The sequence below is a fragment of the Molothrus ater genome, chromosome 3 (genome assembly GCF_012460135.2).
Source record: "Molothrus ater isolate BHLD 08-10-18 breed brown headed cowbird chromosome 3, BPBGC_Mater_1.1, whole genome shotgun sequence".
Taxonomy (NCBI): domain Eukaryota; kingdom Metazoa; phylum Chordata; class Aves; order Passeriformes; family Icteridae; genus Molothrus; species Molothrus ater.
This window is the reverse complement of record NC_050480.2, coordinates 61,679,206-61,700,165: the sequence shown is the minus strand read 5'-3', so window position 1 is coordinate 61,700,165 and position 20,960 is coordinate 61,679,206. Positions and strand designations below refer to the sequence as shown.

The 20,960-nt window shown below is 39.7% G+C and overlaps 1 protein-coding gene across 1 annotated transcript in view; it reads left to right on the top strand.

Moving 5' to 3' along the window:
- RNF217 (ring finger protein 217) overlaps positions 1–20,960 on the top strand; it is a 64,564-nt gene that overhangs the window by 26,731 nt on the left and 16,873 nt on the right. The window contains exons 2-4 of the mRNA XM_036404518.1: positions 4,962–5,195; positions 11,832–11,996; positions 19,324–19,525. Of these exons, the coding sequence (XP_036260411.1) occupies positions 4,962–5,195; positions 11,832–11,996; positions 19,324–19,525 (601 nt within the window). The remainder of the gene's footprint in view (positions 1–4,961; positions 5,196–11,831; positions 11,997–19,323; positions 19,526–20,960) is intronic.

The window sequence follows — 20,960 nt, the reverse complement described above, 5'->3', positions numbered from 1 at the left end:
GGAGCAGGAATCACCGTGTCATTGTCACAAGTGTGATGCTTGTGAAAGGAGAACAAAGAGACATGTGAAGGGGAGCATCCTCACGAACCCAAGCTGGTGACACAATAGAAAAGACTCTGGTTCAACTTTTATTAATAGTAAATAGCCTTTAGATGATCTTAATGACAGATAAAATGTATTATTTTGAATGCCTTCTGGATCTTTTTGAGGACAGTGATACATGCACTGATAAAGGCTAGTGAAGCCTTCCCCTCGTGAGGAGAGGAGTGATGACTCTTTGAGTGATTTTACAGATGGTTGTCAGAGAAGATGGTGGATGAGACAGCCATTCAGGAAGTAACTTATTGCAAGTCTGTTGAGAAATGAATTAAAGAGGAGTAAAAGTGAAACACCCTATGGAATATGGTTTGTGAAGTGATGAACAACAGGCAAGAAGTTGTGTGAAAATGTTCTGTGGAGGAGGTGACACACACAAAACAGAAGATGTTTTTACTATTTGGTAGTGACACAACCTAAGTAGCTGCTGATATAATTACTCTAAGTTCTAGCTGTTTATTCTTGCTTGTCTTGCAGCACCCCTGGGGATCTGTATCATTTGAGAGCAAGGAGGGAGGATGAATGAACTGAAAAAGAGAATGTATTTCACAGGATTTTTTATTAAGAATTTTGATGGAGAATGCCAGGATATCACTGGCACAAATCAGGGATCCAGACTGATGAAGATAGTATGAAAAACACAGAAATACCTTAAAGGCAGGTGCAAAATGCGTAGTAAAAGTTTGAACTGTCTTTGGTTTGCACTTCTTGAATCATGTCTACTTGGATTTCATTTGGTTAGCACCTGCCACTGTGGAGTTCTGAATCGTGGTCATTCCTTCAAGGACTTTCCACCAACTACTACTGTTTTTTGAAAGAAAATAAATTGATAACAACACACTTTCCAAATGTACAAGAAAAGTAATTCTTCACTGCTTTGTAACTTATCAGGGAAAATGAAAGAAATGTTTCCAGTGAACTAGAAAGGAATAGGAGAAAGGAGTAGGGTTTTGCTTATAAGTAAAGGGAATTTTAATCCAGCTGTTTCTTTACCTAGAGTGTGAAAGTCCTCTAGACTATACTGTCCCTTCCCTTGCATCTGCACATTTCCAGAATTATTTTTTTTAATGCATAACTTCCCTGGTAATTTACAGGGAACAATGTGGTGCACTGGTAGAAGTTAAATTTCTCTACAGAGTGTGTATTTGGCATGGCCACATTCACTTTCAGCTTTAAGAAGTAAGAGCAAATAAGCATGTGCATCTCTGAACTAAGAGAGAAGTTTCAGTTAGAAAATGCTTGTTTGTAGATATGTATTATAAAATAGAATGGCCCCTTACTTAAGGAATATAGCTGCAATACAGCAGCACAAGTACAGCCTGCAAATGTCACATTACATCCAGCCTGGGGCAGGCCAAATGACAGGTATAAATCTGGTCTAGTTTGAACTTTGCTTTCTGTGCAAAATCTGAAACAAAGATTTCCTTTAAAAGAAGGCTCAGGGTGTGGAAATGATTTTCTGACTTAAAATATCTTGCCATCTGTTTCTGTTTTCTGTTGGTGGTATCACTGCGTTCTTGGGCAGTAAGTAAATCAGTGTAGAGTCCATGTGTGTGTCCTGTCTCTGTTCCCCCCACTCTTTCTCCTCCCTACCACCCGCCAATAAAAACACTTTTAAAATAAAATGTCAGGAATTGGCAGGAGGAGGCACATACTGTTCTCCTGGTAATTTAAATGTTGCCTTTCTGTAGGATGAAAGGAGCTGGAGCCTGCTTTCTCCTTCTTAATTGTAAGCAGAGTATCCCCTCCTGAGATGCTTTACAGAAGTGAAGCACAACTGACTAAAAGAGCTGGATGCTGCCTGACATTTAACACTGCTGCTGCTCAGCTGCTCTTAGACATATGAGTCCTTCCTCATGCTGTGAAAAGTACACCATGCTGTTCTGTATACTGAGGGTTCTAAAGTTCTTAATGCACAGTGGTTTTCTCAAAACTTGGGGGTTTGACATTGTGAGTAGCTGATATTGAAGGGATAAGACTCTGCAAAACAAAAAGAAAATGAAGGAAAATAATAAAACTAGTTATTTGTACCAGTGTCATAACAGATTGTTTTACTTTGTTTTTCCTTTCTCATTCTGTAGCATGTCCTGAGTTCATGGCAGCAGGTAGCCTGACAGGCTACCTCTAAAGCTATACTTCTATCAATTGCTGATGTTAGTGCACAAAGATGGACTGTTTTGGTAGGACAAGGCTCCATTGAAGTTACTGCTAATAAGCAAGCCAGATCTGTTCACTTCAGTCCCATTCAAAACACAGGAAAAGGCTCAGTCTTTGCCAAACTTGAAAAGCTGAAACTATTACAGAGGTTAAAAATTATTTATTTCAAGTGGGTGTAAAACATATTTTCAAAATAAATACTGAAACCACACCTGACTCTTACCACATATATTAATCATATTCTGTGTGGGCATGAAGTACAGAAAATGTTGAGCTTTGTATTCCTTGGTTTTATAAATGCAGGTTTGTTCTAACTAGCATTTAATATAAGCAATGCCTTAGTACTGTCAGATGCATTGTATCTTCTCATTATGTAGTGCTACTCCATTGTGGCTTAGTCTACTCCTGGCAAAAAGATATGGCTCTTTTAATACCTCCCTAATGCTTAACTTTTTTTTTTTTTTTGGTAGTAGATGTAGTCATAGGTGGGATTAATTTGACTCTTCGATTCTAAAGTGTACCTATACTTGTGTAAACAAAAGCTGATGCTAATCCTAGTGCAATAGCTTTTTGTGTTTCTGTAACAAATTGTTCTCTTAGTTGAGCATGCTTGTGATCTGTGGTGCTGTACTGATTGTTGTCTGCTTTTTAAGTACAGCTCCTTGATGCACTGGGTGATTCTTCTGAGAGCAGTCCAGTGGTCCATATGCTTGGTTTCAATTTTACATGCTGCTGCAGGTGAATCAGTGTCCTACAGGTATAAAATGCTGGCATTCCCCAGCATGTAGTATGTGAGGTTTGGGGGATTTTTTCGTTGGTTTTTTTTTATGTCTTTGAGTACATACTCCCCCTGTACCTGTCTGTGTAAAAGCCAAACTGAGCCTGGCATTGTTTGCATGTGGCAGAGCTCTGCTCACCTTTTAGAGCTAGAAATTGAATGTGGGGAATTTCCCTCCTAAGAATGGATATATTACTGAGGAGCTGCCTCTCCTCGTACTGCAGACAGATTTGCCTCCATCCTGACCTGCCTGTGCCATGAGCCAAGGCTGCTCAGGGCACCAGGGCTTGCTGAGGTGCTCTCCACCTTGCTCTGGTCTGAGACTCACTGCCACCATCCACACTCTGCATTTCCCTCCAACATGTATCTAATCTCTTTGCTCTCCTAAATTTTAGCTACGTTGCTGAGAGAAAAGAGGTGGTGCAGTAGATTTTTTTTTTTTTTTTAATCAGTATAAACCTTGGGTTTGATACCTTGGGTTATGACTCTTCTAATCCTCTGATTTCTGACTGAACTATCATTCAGTAGAGTTCATGCGGCTCAGTTGCTGAAGGAACAATGACAGGGTTGTGTTGTGTTGCTTTTTAGGGTTTTGCCCTTCTTCTTTAGTTTAAATACTGCATTAGTGGAGTCCTTGTGTCTTCTGGTACCACTATGCAGCAACAAGATCTGCATCCAAATCTGAGGCGTTTCTGTCTTATTTAGTGTGTTGTTCAGCAGGTTTCTCTAATTGAGGATGTTAAAGAATAAGCAGTGTGGGGAAATCAAACTTGCCAACCTTCAAATAGTAATTCCTGGAAAGAGATGCTGGTTGCACCCTTTGTCTCTTCATGGAGATACTCAATAAGGAAGGAGTTGAATTGGTGGTCAGCTGCACTTGTGCAGTCAAAACTCACTCATTCAAGATCACTTGGGGCAGACACAAACATGCTCTAGCCGGGTCATTGCAGACTCTCAGGATCCAGCAGGGTTTATTAACTTAGGCTCACTGCCAAGAAAATGCAACTGTGGTGCTCCCAGAGCAAGTAGGATCTGCTGTTTTGGCATGGAGTCCGAGCAGTCAAAGCCTGCCAAGCGTGAAGGGTGCAGGTCTGGGTCCAGCGCAGTTCTTGGATCCAGGAGCTCTAAAAACACATTGCTGATTTCTGACCATATGGATCAGCTTGGGACCATCAGGACTCATTAGATCTGCAACAGTTTCTGCCCTGTTAACCTCAAGCTTGTTTGTTTGTCTGATTTTAGTTGGGTTTTTATTAAGGTTTTTTAATGTTGTTAGGGTGCGTGTTTTTTAAAATTTTCAACTCATGAGTTCTGGGGAAATGTATTAGCTTGATCAGCCCCAAGCTCAAGTAAAACTTTCTGCATGTGCAGTATGGCATGTAAGGAGCTTCTTGAAAGCAGACTGCAGAGGCACTGAGTGTACTGAACAGGAACCAGCTCAAGGTTCTGGAGTCAGAGCTGCTGATCCTAAATTGACTTTTAATATCTCTGTGTTGTGATTCCCAGGTCGTTTTGCAGTGAAACAGTATGCAAATGTTTCCATTGTCTGCTTTCTCACAGCGTTTGTGAGCCATGACTGGTGCACTCACCATTACACCCAAAGTATGAAGTGGACCTCTTTAGTTAGGACTTGTGTTTGGTTTTGTGGTGTATGTAGCCATGGTACATAGACTGAGAGAATATGCTTAATAATTGCACTTGTCAGGGTAATTAGCTTTTCTGTTTGGATTTGAAAATGCTCTCTGGAAAAATTGCAGTGTGCTTCGTGTAACTCCATCAAGCACAAATGAAATAATCTGAGACGGTGTGCTGGGTAGTCTCTGAATTGTTACAGTATTTGAAGTTAATTTTCCTCGCAAAATTTACCAATGCTCGCTTAACTTTTCCAGGCAAAAGGTCATACAGTTCTTTTTTTTTTGTTCCTATGTAGGTGCAGCTGGGACAAGCGGATATAAAATGCCCCATCACAGAGTGCAGCGAACACCTGGATGAAACAACTGTCCTCTATAACCTGCCCCATGACGACATCATCAAGTATAAATACTTCCTGGAACTCAGCCGCATTGACTCCAGCACCAAGCCATGCCCTCAGTGCAAGCACTTTACAACCTTCCGGAGGAGAGGCCACATTCCTACCCCTGCCAAATTGGAGAACAAATACAAAGTGAGCATGCTTGCCGGGGCTGTGGGTTAGATGGCACTGCAAAAGTAGGACAGCATTTGGTGAGCATTAAATGAACTTTTTTGTTTCACTGGAGCTGTGTGCAAGCTGTGATTAGGAATGTGAACCTGTAGTAGTACATCACTGATTAAGTACTTAATTGACTTTTAACAGTTCAAGCAGCTGAACTCTTCAGCCTGTATTTTTTGGTAGGTGACATAATTTTGTCCTGACACACATTTTAATTTAAGGGGTGACTTCTTTCTGACATGCAAGCAATATGGTCACAGTCAGAAGAGGCTGGGAATGGGGAGTTACCACTACAACTGATAATTTTAGACATACAATTTTTAAGTTTTCCCTGAAACTCTGGGTGAGTGAATTCTGGGCATCTTATGATGTTAGGCTGTTGGCTTTGCTTCTTCCTTAGTAATAGACCTGTTGTCTGTCGTGCTTGTTGGGTCTGATTTCTTCACTCCCTTACCAGAGATGATACATTGCTGTAGTCTCATCATTCACAATGCAGAATTTGGAGAAATAGGGGGGCAGGAAGAGCCATTTCTGCAGCATTTCTTTTCATAGAAGAGTTGCTTATACTGTGATTTTAATCAAAGATAAGAAGCAAGAATTTGGAATAAGCTTTGAGCTGCTTAAAGTCCATCTGAGTTCCGGAAGACAACAGTGGTCTGCAGCACCATGTTCTGTGATAGTTTTCCATCTGGTTATTAGATTTGTTGTGGTTAATTTCATGATTGAGCTGGCCTTTCCTGGACAAACCAGTTCTTCTCAGTAGGAGTTTAGATGACTGTTTAGATAGCCCTAATTACCCAGCATAAGATTCAGCCTAGTATGAAGATTAAAAGGTGGAAGGTTGTGTATTCATTGGAGTTGAAAAGTTGGTAAAGCTAATTCTAAGTTATGAGCTATTTGTGCATATCTGTGTAGGACATGAATTACATGCCACACTCTGTTGGACTCAGTGTTTTCAAATTTTTGTCATTTTACATTGAGGTGAAAAAAAATCTGAAACTGCAAGTAAAATTCCTTCTGCCCAAAGCTATTCTCCTTCACCCATCTGCTTCATCATCAGCACACATCAGATGTGACCCAGGGTAGATCAGAGCTTGTAATGCTTTGGCAGGCTCCTCTCTAAGGTGTCAGAGGCTGTTAAGTGTCCCACAAGTGTGGGTCATTGGTGGTGCAGCTGTTGTATCACAGGCCTGCCAGATCTGAGAACATTCCTCAGGGCACAACCAGTGCTCTTTTATGAGTTAAAATGCTACAGTTAAAATGTTCCCAACTGCCCTACAAACCACAATGGGAAAGAATGGGAGACTGTGTGATGCATAGTGCAAGCCAGGAGCAGTTCACTGGTCATGCGGGGGTTCAATGTGTATACCTGTGATCTGCAGAGCTGAAATCTCCTGGCAACAGACTCAGGCAAAAATGTGTCCTTTGAGCTGAGCCCAGGTGTTGTGTGCAAGAATGTCTACTTGATGCTAGTCAGAAATATAATTGGGAAAATGCTGGCAAGCAGTATGGATGATCGTGGTCCACAGAGCTTCAGCATGCTCTTTGAACCTCAGTTGTTTTCTCATGTAGGTACAGTTTTAGTGATTTGTTTTAAGCTGAGCACAAGGAGAAGTTTTTTTGCAGGAAGAAGGTTTAAAAAGACGACTGTGTATGACATGGAGTGTATGTGAGTAATTTACATACACACATAGCTGTGGACCAATATTACCTGTTTTATTAGGTTCTCATGTGATTACATGTACACATTGTGCCTTGTATTGTAGGCTATTGGGAGGCGAAGACACATTTTCTTTTGTGTATAGCATAGGAGACATCTGACTGGAGGCTTTTGAGGCTGCCCTGTTCATATGCAAGTAATATAAACACCAGTTGCACCAGATGAATTCTGCACCAGCACTGCAAGTGTTGGCTTCAAGAGAACTGAGTCGTGTGGGGAACACATATGCACAAGCCTATGGTAGGGTCATAGCACAGCCAGTACACTCACTCTTTTATACACTGCAAGGGGAAAGCACTCTAAAATCCAAGACTTTATTTGAACTGATGCTTTAAAAATGTTAATGCCATTTCTAAAATTTTATACAGTATTTAAAATTTTAAGTAACATGGAAATTTAAAGAGGCAGCAAAGTTAGAAATTAGTTTTTCTTATTATAGCTGATTTGTGTCAGCTAAACTGATCTAGGTCCAGCAGTTCAATTGGCTGAGATTCAAGTCTTGGTGTACTAAGCCTAGGAAGTTAACGTGTATGTTGAGGAAGGAGGAGGAGAAGAAAATGAGAACTTGCTTATCCAAACCTTTCTCCTACTATTACTGCCACTTAGGGTCGGTCACACAGAACAGCAAGAGAACTATTGAATTTTCTATATAAAATATTTTTATCATAAATGTATCCAGTATTAACTCTGAAAATTTCCTTGCTCCTTCTCATATGTTCTGAATTGAGAGTGTAATGTGGTTGCAGACAAGACTCTAACAAACCATTGTTCAGAGCTGTTATGCAAAAGAGCAATAGAAATGGGCAAAAACTGAAAAATTGCTGCTTTACCTGTTCCATTGTGCATGGAACGGGTAAAGGTTTCACAAGAGTGAGTAAGAAGACGTGTTCTGTGAGGAAGCTCTGGCTCTTGCCTGTTAGAGTTAGTTTTTTGACCTGCCACTTGCCATGGAGAAGCAATACTCTCTGCTCTGTGAGATTCATAATGAAGTTTTCTTGTTCACTTCTGTCAAGAGATACACGTCACATAAAAGGAGGACTTGAGTGCTTGGGTTTGCAAATGTAAATGTTTTTTCAATGCGGTTGTTACACAAACTGTCTTTTTTTTGAACTACTAAAGAATTTCTGAAAGTTGTTCTAGAAATAGCAGGAATTTGTTCAGATGCTTGATCTATTAGCTCCCCACTTTTGAGTCAGATTTTATCTTTAAGTGGCAGGTATCTTCATGGCTATACATTGCTTCAATCTGAGCATGAGCCTCAGCTGCTGCAGGTGTGGTGATTTTGCTGTGCTCTCCCTCCTTCTCTCAGCAGTTCATTCCTGCCAGCCTGCTTTTGCTTATGTTGATGTTTTAGTGTCACACTGGGAGCTGGATCAAAGATGAGCCCTAATGGGGTACAAAATTTGTTTGTTTTGTTGTTGCTTATTTTCAGCTGTTTCAAGAGCGTGGATGGGTTGATGATGAGGAGAAGGAAGATGTTTTGGCTGGAGCTCGTATTTATTTTCAAATAAAGTGACAGTGACTGCAGCTAGAGACTGTAATTCATGTAATCAGTTAATTGCATGATTAATTTGGCCATCCTGTTATATAACTACTGTTCCACCAAGCAGCAGAAAATCTCACTAAGCTTTTTGTACCTTCAGTTTATAGGAATATTTTTATGAGCAGTCAGTTTTGCTATCATCAGGTCATGTTGTGTTTTGTGTTGAAATTATTTATCAGTTTTGAAAAGTCTTTTCCTGTGAGGTGAGGAAACTGGTAGATAAAGTGGCTTGCAGTAAAGAGGCTTGCTAAGAAAATGGAAGATGTTAGCCTTAAAGATCAGTGTTTCAGAAAGCTGAGAACCAAAAGAGTTAGAACACAAAATTGTGTAATCTTTTCTATTTCAAGGGAGGCTGATCTCTAGGTGGCATAGAAGTTTGTGTATATATCCATTCTCTCAATTTTAATCAACAAAATAGAAATCATAAAATAAGTGGGAAAATATTTGTGTGAGAAAAAACATATTTGAAAAAACACAAGGTTAATGTTTTGTTTTGCAGATATAGTTTGTCTGCTTTGCTGGACTATAATATATTTTACTGGTTTAAAATAATATGGAGATAGCTTTTCTGCGTCCTTGCTATGGCGATTTCATATGTAAGTACTGAAGGTTGAATCAAATAACATTTGACTTTCCTTTCAGAAAAGCAGAGAAAAAGTAGAATAAGAACGTGAAAGACTGCTTTAGTTGCCCTGTTCTGTTTGTTTCTTAAGCACAGGGGCATCACATTGCATCCAAGTTTGAATGGTTTTAGAGGTTTTTTTGCAGCTACTAGTTCCAAGAAAAATAAGGTTCATAAGTACTTAAGGTACATAGGTTTTCTTTGCTTGCTTCAGTTACGCTCAGGAAGCATTGAACCCACAGAGAAGTGAAATAGCCCATTCAAAATATAAAAACTATTTACAAGTTCAGTTTTGAGGAAGGTGCTGTCAGGGTGACAGGTGGAAGAGGAAACTGGTAATGAAACATAGAGTTCTTACTAGTTCTGTTAGGGCCATTTGTGGTAAGAAATGTTATTTTGAGTTCCTGTGGTTATAGCCTCATCCTGTATTTCAGTACTTTCTGATAAATGTATTTGGAAACACCTGATGTCAGTGTGCGTGTGTAAGTTTAAATACATATCCTGGTGGCTCCTGCATTGCTTTTGCTTATGTACATGCTATAATAGAAAGATAGAGTATGTAGTTAATTTGTCACATATTCATCAAAAAACAAACCAAAAAAAAAACCAACCCACAGAACTTGTGGTTTAAATTATGTTGCCTTTTTTTTTTAAGGAAGGAGCTTTAACTTCCTAGCCTGTTGATTTGGGTTTGTACTTGTTAACAACTGTGTTCTCTCTCAAATGTCTGAATACTGCAACTGATAAAAGTTTTCAGGTTGTAGAACATTGACTTGTGGCTACAAGCTCCATCTTTGGCTGAGGCATAACAAATACTGAGCCCTTCAATATGATGCTTGCTATAATCTATCTTCCCAGCAGTAGGACACTGACTTGTGTTGTTGAAAGACATAAATTCAATGCAGGGAGGGAGTGGGGGACAAAAAGGAAAAAAGAAAGAGAGATATGGGTTAGATAGGTTAGATGACTTTCTTGTGCATATTAGATTTTAATGTATTGTATAAACATTTATCAGTGCTCTGTGTTAGTTTGGTTTGTAGAAATATAAATGTATCATTCTTTAGGTTCCTCAGAGCAGAAATTTCCCTTTTGTTAAGCTGGTTTTATTAGGAGAATTCATCTGGGAAGCTGAGATGCAAGTTAGTATATTTTTGTTGATTCAGCATATTGGCCACTGGTTCATTAGATTTTGAGAAAGGGCACTGATTTTGTTGCTTTTGTTTAATACTTCATAATGGCCTTGGATGAGTTTTCAGGCAAAAACTAACAATGTTTGTAATCCACATGTTTCAGTCCTAATGTGTTGTTTCTCTTTAAACAAGATGTAGTGATTGCATGTGTAAACAATTTTGACTAGCCCCAGCAAAATATGTAAGGGATATCAGAGCACCTACTTTGGACTCTTAATTGTAGTCAAGGAAGCATAACACCAGTTGTCAGGACTCAACAGGAGGGCACAGCAGCTGGTGGGAGTGAGAACTTGAGAAATATGTTTTGAGGACTTCACATGTGACTACACTCTGGGATGAAGTTTCCTGAGAAGCACCCCCATACGTCATGGTCAGCACAGATGTTTCTGTGGTTTGGTGGTGAACCAAGTCTGGATGCAGATAAAACCAAAACCGCTTGGTTTGGCTGGTTGAATTCCTCAGTCCCATCCATCAGCTGGGTACGAAGCCAGGGCAGTGCCAGACATGGACTGCAGCTGGAGATGGTGGACAGGGCTCAGCAGTCGCTTGAGCCTGAGATGTTTTGCTGCTGAGCAAAGTGAACATGTTGCGGGAGCCTGGATGTGCCTGAGTCTTAAGGTGTGTTCTAGTTCGTGCTGTCCTTAGTCATGATCCCGGTTGGAGGCCTGTCTTTTGTCATATTAGCAGCTGCAATGTGCCTCTGTTTATTACTCCTGCAAACACAGTAGCTGCCTTAGCTTTTCATGAAAAAAAAATAAACAGGCTGCGGAAGAAGACGTGATGACGATGGTACCTGTTTGACACAATGATTGAAAACTGAGGGAGCGGAAAGAATAGATCCTTTCCCAATTTGAGTATGGCTTGTGGGTTCTGCCATTAGGTGTGGTCTGTAGCAAGTGGGCTGTTTGGCACAGGCTCAGCTTGCCTTGACGCAGTCAAGAGCAAAAGGAAGTGCCTGACTTCCCGTTGGTAGTTGTGGCTCTTGGATGAGAGCCTTGCTCATGGCTCCTTTTCCCAGGACCATTTCTAATATAAGGCTTCAGAACCCATATGAAGCCAAGCTCTGTAGCACCTCTTCAGAAGACCAAGTGCTTTCTGTGATAGCCTTGGTAGTGCAGTTTGTTCCTAGAGAAGGACAGATCCACTGCACTGAAAACTGTCAAGCTAATTTTCAGGTGTTCTCACAAATGTATTGGAGGCAATTGAGTAAGTTTTCTGGATTCTGCCTTTTGTCTGTTGACCCACACAATCACTTTGGGAAGTAGTGCCTGTGGTTAAGCCAAGCTACTTGTGCTTCATTTGATTGAGGCCTTTCCTAGCTTTAGCAATTACTTTTGTATTTTCTCTTTTTTGAAAAGGAAAAGAACAAGCTAGCTTCCACAACTTCTTGTGTTTTTAAAACAGAGCCTCCAAAAGATGTTAAGTCTTTGCTGGACAGCTGCTCCTGTAATTGAGGAGCAGTGGTTTTAAAACAGGCTTTCTAGTTGTATCAGCACCCAGCTTGCAAACATGTGGTGTTTTCTCATTTATACAGATCCAGTGTCCATCTTGCCAATTTGTCTGGTGTTTCAAGTGCCACTCTCCCTGGCATGAAGGCGTTAACTGCAAAGAATACAAGAAGGGAGACAAGCTGTTACGTCACTGGGCCAACGAAATCGAACACGGGCAGAGGAATGCCCAGAAGTGTCCAAAATGCAAGGTGAGCTGCTCTCCCTTGGCTTGCAGGTAGTGGCTTCAAACTGTTCAAATATGCATTTAAATATACATTAGTACTTGTAGCTTCTGCTCAGCATTGGAAATGAAATTCACACTTGCTGTGCAGTTTCTTGTAGTGACCCATTGAGAAAAACAGGTCAGATTTTTTTGCTGGTTCCTGCACTGATTCTGCAGAGTGTCTGCATGTCAAGAAACATTATGGAAATTATTAAGAGGGGGCTTTGATGAAGCATAGAAATGTTTGGGTCAATTAATTGCAAAATAAATTAATCCTAAAATCTTTAAAGAAATGGAAAGCTTTAGGGAAATTCAGTGCCCTTTGTCAGGTTTTCCAGAGAGTTAGAGTGTATTCAATGTCTGAGTAAGGCTGGAAATACTCTGTCAACAAGTTAACTAAAGGAAACTAAGACGTGGCAAAACTCTAAGTTTTGTAGGATTGAATGTTACTACTTCACAAGCTGTACCTCAAGGTGGGACTTCACAGGCCACACCTCAAGTGCTGTGTCCAGTTCTGGGCCCTTCAGTTCAAGAAGGGCATCGGAGATTCTGCAGTGAGTCCAGAGAAGGGCAACAGAGCTGGTGAAGGGTCTGGAGCACACGTCCTGTGTGGAGTGGCTGAGGTGGCTGAGGTCCCTCCTGAGCCTCCTTTTTAACCTGGAGAAAAGGGAGCTCAGGAGGCACCTCTTCATTCTCTACAACTACCTGAAAGGAGGATGTAGGCAGGTAGGGGTTGGCCTCTTCTCCCAGGCAGCCAGTGACAGGACAAGAGGAAATAGCATCAAACTGCAGGGGAGTTTCAGAATGCACATCAGGAGGAATTTCCTTGCAGAAGGGGTTGTTAAACATTGGAATGGGCTGCCAGGGAGGTGAAGTCACCAACCCTCAAGGTGTTCAAGAAATGACTGAATGTGACAGTGCCATGGTCAGGTGACAATGTGGTGATTGAAGGTTGGAGTTGATGATCTCAGAAGTCTTTCTCATTCCAACATGGATGCTTCTCTGAAGTCTTTCTCATTATTAATTTTCAACACTGAAATGCAGTTCCACACCCTAAAAATGTCATCGATCCCTTCAGAGATGAGCAGCATTTCCCACTACTCAGATGAGATGCAACAGCCCTGCACACCCCTGCCCCCGTTGCCATTAATGAAGGCCACTCTTAAATTTGTTCACAGTTTTTTTCACAGCTACCAACAGAGTAGCAAGTCAAAGCGGGACTGTTTCATGGAAAATTAATATTGAATTTTTACTTATAAGATTTACTTATAAGCATACAAAGTATATGTAACACTTTGAGCCTTACACTGTGCAAATAAGAAAGTGTTTATCAGTTTATAAAGTATCATATTTTGGTCTTTGAGAAAGAAATGCCTGTGATGCTATAGCTTGAAATTGAAAGATTTCAAAACTCTGAGCAAAATTGTAAAGCTCTGAAATCAGTAGCTTGTTTTTTACTCTTCCTCCTGCACACGTGTGACCTTTTATCGCTTGCTTTTTGGTAAAGTTCATAGATTTGAGTCAATTCCAAAAATGTTCACTTTCTGGGAAGTCTTAAAGTAAAATACTTCGTTCTTTTCAGAGTGGGAAGAAGTGTCTGTTTTGATTTAATTGTTTAACTTGTGTCAGATTTTATGACAATGGGAATGATGTAACTTAAATAAATTGTCCAAAAGATTAAGAAGGTGGACCAAGCAAAAACACATGAATGTGGAAAACCAGGAGTGGTAGCTGATAGCTGGAAAGAGAAAGGAACCAAAACTGCTAAGTATAACATTCAGCATGAATAAGTTAAAATTTAAAATGTTGTGTTTAAATATTCAACTCTTTTCACCATCTTCAAAAGAAAAGGTTGGACACTTTAAACTTACATGGCTTATTACTAATTCTGAAGCATGAAGTTGCATGAGTTTGGCTGCTAATTTAAAAAATACTTGAGGTTTCTTTTCTTAATCAAAGGAAAATAAAACCTTCTACATGGTGGGAGGCAGTATGGAAACTTATGAAACTAGCACAGAAAAAGAACCTCTGTTAAGTCCTTCTTGGTAATGTGGCACTGTAAGTGAATATTGAAGAGGGAATTCAACCTTTTATTAAACTGTGTAGCTACCCCAACTCTTAACTTTCTTCTTCAGAAAAAAAGTTCTTCCTGCCTACAACGTCCAAAATGTTTCTCAACATACTGTTTATCTTTAAATCAAATCTATAACCTGCAAGTAATCAAAAGTAACACTTAGCTGGCAGTTAGTTTAAAAAAATACATCTTTGGGTAGTTTAAAAAATACATCTTAACCAGTATTCTACATCACATCTGTAGTAGATGTTTGGGCACATAGGGATAAGCATTCTGACAGTTAACAATTTGAAGTCAGGGGGATTACATCTAATACTTCTCTGCCTCTCTCTCCCATCCATCTCTACCTCCAAAATCTGTATATAAAATCACATTGAATTAGATGAGAATCCTATTTCCAAATAAAATAAAGAGTGACAAAGAAAATAATTTGTAAGACACTATTTGATTTATCCATGTTCTAGGTCCACAGAGGCCATGTTTCTGGTGAAAACATACATTATTTTTAACCTCTTTCATATTTTGGTTGAAAATTTGCAGTAGCCAAAATTGGCAAACAGATTGAGGGAAAGTCAATATTAAATTGTGTTCAAAGATACTAGTATTTCCTCTCTTCACTAAAACTGAAATTAACAGAAATTTAAGGTAGAAACTTAAGTAGAGGTAGTTTCTTTAATGAAGTAATATGTAAAATGACTGGTAGCTTCCAAAGTGTGATACTGATGACATTGTAAACTGTGACCATATTTTGCAGATAGCTTCTGGAGATAATTACTTATACCTACAGATAGATACATACACTGACTCTTTTTAGCTGTACCATGGAGAAATCAAATGCATTATCTTCTCTGGGCATGCAGGTGAGAAAATCAAAACACACCTGGGGGTATGTGTATACAAAGGCAGATCCTCAGGCAAATATGAGTATTTCTCAGTGGTTTGGGTAAGTGATTTGAAAGAACATAATCCTTTGTAATGTCAATATAGCAGGGACTGTTAGATAAGCTTAAACTTGATTACTTTTTCCTGTAGTAGGATACAGCTTTTAGCCCATCTAATAGGAACGGCTTATATTTACCTGGTCTCTCCAAGATGTGTTTACGTAAGATAATAAAAATGTCACACACAGTCCAAATGCTTAATGTTAGATTCGTGTTGTGACTGTGTGTCAGTATGGAAATATGGAAAAAATGCTACTTTTTTTTAACTGTATCTTAAATTTATTTTGACCTTTTTTTTCCCTAATACAGCCTTTTCCAAATTTGCTATACACTATTTTGAGAGTCAGTATAGACCATTTTTCTCAACAAGACTAGTCCAAAAAGGTCTGGTCTTGTTCTAGAGTAAGTTGGCTAATCAGTGAAAATTTGCTACATTATTGGGTGTAATTTGCCAAAATTCATAATATTTTTTTCTTTCCCCAGTGCTGTTTTAAGGGGTTATTTTTTTACAATTTCTTGGTATGTTTGCAACAAAATGCTTTTGTTTACACAAGTGTTTTTACAGTACAGCAAACCAAGGAAATACTCCATGTTGGTGTTATCTTACCACAGATTTCAAAAGCAGCACTATCTGAGGAAACACCACATAGCAGCTCTGGCTTGGAAGGCTTTGAACAGCAGCAGAAATTTAAGAACAAGCAGGTCAATGCAAATAAAGGAGTGTGTGCTTCTTATCTTTCTGATTCATATAAGCATTACCAAATAATTCAGGGTATAGTTTTTGGAAGCACTCTGCAAATTAATTCTCATCTTCTGGAGGGAGGAGAGTCCTTATTTGTGTACAAAGTGATAAAGCTGTGCAGGTTTTCTTCAGAGGTGGAGGAGACATGGCCACTCATCTCAGAACTCTTGGCAGTGATTTGCCTAGAAGATTTCTTTGAGAGGGCATGTAACATGCAGAGGGGGTAAAATAAGGGTCTGAAATAGCCACTGTGCTACTTCCAGTTTGGAGTCAAGTAGACAACTGATGTGTTTGCCCCTGGTGTGTAGTTTTCACCCCTGTTGTTCTGGAAGAACAATGGAAGAACAATTCCTGGGTCTCCGAATGGCTCACCTTCCCCTATGAGGCGGGTGTACGTGTTTGGTTTTGAACAGGCCATGGGCGCAGGGTGAAGCCTGTAGCTTTGACTGAATGCATGGAGGCATTCAGAAGCTGGGCTTGCAGTGGCCATGCTGCAGGGCAGCCTGCAGTCACACTGCACCAAGCCCTGCACGGCCGCAGATTCCCACAGCCAGCGTGGCATTCCCGGCCTCACGCGTTCCCTGGCTGCTGCCTGTGCCGTGGTGCTGCCAGTGGGGCAGGAGCACTCGGAATACCCGAGCCATCGACCATGGCTTTCCCGACCAATAGGTTTGTAATCCATCTCTGTCACTGGATTATCCGGAGGGCGCGGAGGCATGCCCGTGTAAACCGGAGATGAAGTTGATCTGGTGAGATGTCATGTCTTGGGCTTGAAAGCAGCCTGACCAAATGATCCAAAGTTCACCTGGCATTGTCAGTCTGCAAAGCCCTGCAGCTGGGGTTCGTGGGGTTTTTTACTTTGTTTTTTCTAATCAAGTCTTTACTCACTGTACTGGCCTACACCTTTTTTTTTTGCAATAAAAAGGTACAGGTGAGTACAGCTGGTTGTTCCAGATTTGCAGCATTTGAAGACAGTTACATGTACAGATGAGTACTGACTAAAATATTTTTATGGTTAGCTTTTTGATGAAGTAAATATGAAGTGCATGTAGTTGCAGTATTTGTCTGTGAGATAATAAATCCTTATCAACTTCTTTCATGTTTCAAGAGGACAGTATGTCTGGAGAATTTAGGGCAGGACCAAGTAGATGGACAAATGATTCAGGAGCAATGCATGACTAACTGGAGCTGGGAGGATTCTAGGAAAGCATGGGTAGAAGGATGGCAGGCAGTTTCTAAGAGGTGGATATTTCTGATATGAATGGTAGAACATGAAAGGCTATTGCTAGCATCTCCTTGAAGTTCTTACTACCAATAAAAATTACCTTATTTTTGGAATGTGAAGTAATTTTGATTTGCATCTAGGATTTTTATAGGCTCCATGGTTCCTCTACAGAATTACAATGAGGATGAGTGATAACTTAATTGGGTTGGTAAATTAGAGAAGAGATAGGAGAATTCAACAGTCTTGATTCAAAAAGAAAATAAAGCAACCAGTTAATTCTCATTAGTCAAAAAATCTAGTTCCCTCATTTACATTTTTAAGATGGAATCAGCAGATGAGGAGAATTACCCTTTAAATTATGGAAATCTCTGTAGTTGCTGTCTGAGTTGGTCACCTGAAAAATTAATTTTAATTAAATTTTAAAGTTAATTTGTCAAGATACTTTAAGTCACTATTAAAATACCTTTGTTTCAGTTCAAGTTCATCTGAGGAATTACAGTAACTCCAGAACTGTAGTCAACATCTTTTTTCACATGTAACCTGAGAAGTAAGAATTTGAACTGACAATGTAATGTCCCTTTTAGGAAAAAAAAAGTGTATATCTTCTTACGTTATGCTTGATATTGGGTAGAGTTCTCTTTCTGCTTTGCCTACTGTCAGTGCTTAACTGTGAAAGTTTTGAAGTCAAGTGGCTTATAAAGCTCATCAGCAATGGTGGTTTTTCAGATGCTTCTGGAAAACAAGACACCTGTAATACAGCAGAATTCCTTGGGGTAAAGGGCGATGTTTGCTCAGTCAGACAAATTTTAATCTATTAGAATACTTGCCCACTAGGAAGTTGTTTTTTTTTTAATAGCCCAGTTCTCTCTTTTGTGAACATTTTCCCCTCTTGTATAAAAGCAGCGTTTGAAAGTATAGAAAAGCAAATCCTGAGATCACTACTGTGGCACAGGGAGGCTGGCAGGGGTATCTGGAGCTACTGTTACCCTTGTGACTCTTCTACCACGAGTGTTGCAGGTGGAAAGCATCACTTTATTTCATGGATAGAGTGCAAGTTTCAGCAGATGTTTGGGTGAGCAAGGTGAGAGCCCAGATCACCCCTGATCAGCACCAAAGAACAAATGCATTTGACCCTCCCAAGAATGTTGGATACCCCAGGAGTCGCGAGTCTCTCTGGAGCTCACTGAGCTTTCAGTGTCTCTGGTGCTTGCAGGGCCACTGAGTGGTCGTGCCATGTCTTTGCCTGTACTTGCCTGCAAAATAAATACATGTAGGAAAGTATAGGAGGTTTCAGGAGGCGTTGATGGATCTGTTGCAAGTTTCAACAGGTGAAATTCAAATTGGATGTAATGGAAAAAAGTATTCCCAGGGAGGATGGTGAAGCATGATATAGATTGCTCAAAGAGGCTGTGACATACCCATGCTTGGAAATTTTTTAAATCTAATGGGATGAGATCTGGAGCAATGTGATCTCTCTGGAGATATCCCAGCTTGGAGTTGGGGGTTAAAATAGATGACCCCTGAGCATCACTTTCAACCTCAATTATTGGGCTATCTACAATTCCACTGTGGAACGTGGTCTTCGAATGCAGGATGGGGAACTATTTAGCAGGCAATCGGTAGAAAGATGGCTGTAGAACTAGGGCATGCAGAGTTTACAGCATGCAAGGTGACCTATAATGTTACAAGAAATGGATGTATTAGCCCTGTTTCATGCTGTGCTGTGGGTATCATGAAAGCTTAGTGTAAGTTTTTATTCCACAAATAGTTTGTGGAATTTTTTTGTTTGTTTTTTTAAGAAGGAGAAAGCATCCATACTTCTCAAATAATGTACTGTAACAGCAGTGTCTTTCTGGTGTTTATTACAAAATGCCATATCAATTTGTGATGGAAAAGGGAGTGGAGCCACAGGTGGCCTAAGAGGGAAACCCATCTGGGGAGGGGTCAAACGGAGTTCATAACTATATTCACTGTGTTGCTTTTATTTTTAATAAAGTTTGGTGCTAGCATATCTACTTCAGCAATAAAACAAAAATTTCAGTCAGGACAAGAATTCTCATCTGATATGAACATTTAAACCAAAAAGGAGGATTATGTAGGAAGTGGGAATCTGGAAACAATAGAACTCACATTTAATGCTCTGAACATGCCTCAGAAAACCATTATTGTCTTAAGCCAGCTGCAGTATTAATTAATTCAAGTGTTGACTTTGCAGGGAGTTGCTTGCAGCTTCTTTTCTTCTGGCACGTGAACTGCCCTGGGTAGTGCCTGCTTTCCTGTGCTTAGGAAGGGGGGAAAAATATTATTTCTTCTTTCCTTCTGCTCATCCAGATCCACATCCAGAGAACCGAAGGGTGTGACCACATGACCTGTTCACAGTGTAACACTAATTTCTGTTACCGTTGTGGAGAGAGATACCGCCAGCTCCGCTTCTTTGGAGACCACACGTCAAACCTCAGTATCTTTGGATGCAAATACCGCTACCTCCCCGAGAGACCACATCTGAGGAGATTAGTGCGAGGCTCTGTCTGTGGTGAGTGCATTAGTGCTCCTTGTGGAGAGCTGCACGATGAAGGGATGGGGGGATAGGGCAATTATAGTTAAATTAAAACTAGTGGTTTAAAGGATTGGATGGCAAACTTGTTTTTCAGTTATTCAAAAGGTAGCTTATTAAGTATATTTAAATATATGGCACTTGCCCTCCCTTTTTAGATGGACTGTATATGATTAAGTATTGTGTCCTCTTCTGATAGCTTGTTTCCTAATTTTTTTTATAATACATAAGCAAACTGTAAAAGTGCTGTCAATATGCATATCTCTGGCTCTGTTCATTATTCTCCAAGAATATTGGAGAAATGGGTCACAGGAGAAACCTTATTTAAATTAATGTTGGTGTAAGTCTGTTTGAATAAAGTGCTCTTTGGATTTGAATCTGATCTGAGTAAAAAACCTCAAGGTTTTCCCGTATAAATAGGAGGACACTATTTTTACTGTTAGCTTTAGTTCAGATAAAATCAGCTTGAAACAAAATACAACTTGATATACATCAATTTTGCTCATAAAAGTATGATGCTTAAAATGTCTTTTTATTAACCAAAAGGCACTCATAATTTGCTTTTGAGACAGATATCTTTCTCAATTTACAGAAGCACAAGATAATAAAGTAGACTCTTATATTATGAGATTATCTTTCATACATGTGAAGTACAGTCATTGTAGTGAGTTTACAGCATGCAAGGTGACCTATAATGTTACAAGAAATGGATGTATTAGCTGTCAAAAAACGGATACCTGACAAGCAAAATAGAGCTTTCCATACTTTGAATTAAGGCATAAAAATTGGAGATGACTTGTAGTTCACCTAGAATGAGGAACTGCTTTGAGCTTGATTGTAGAGGTAAAGGCAAGAGACAGAACAGGTGGGAAAAAGCAAACCTGAGGTGAAAGCATTACTCCTGAGCCAGACATGTTCCAGTAAGGAAACTGGGTGGTTTCCAGAGCAGCATAAAAATTGACACACAAACTCGTAGACCTGATAATGAAAATGCCAGTCTTGCTGCTCTGCATTGTGGGGGATTTGCAAACCTGGAATGCTTGTTTTAAAAAAAGTGGCAATATGGCATCCAAGCCCATTAGTTTGACCTTAGGAACTTGCAAGGCTTTGGTAACAAACTTTGAGAGAAGTGATTTAAAAATATAGAAATTACTAGAAAAGAGATGAAAATTGAAGATGATTGCAGGTGCCTACTCTGAAACATTTTGTAGAGATGAGTTGCAACACACCAGAAGATCTAGTCTAGATGAAAGACAGTGTTGGCATTAGGGCACATGAATATAAATGTTCATTAAAAATTTAGGCTTAAACTTCAAGAGCTGTTTCAAAGCACTTAGTAAGATTTCAGAAGAGCTTTCAGTAACAGCCACAATGGAAAACAATGTAAGCTTTTTTTAAATAGATCGTGTTATAT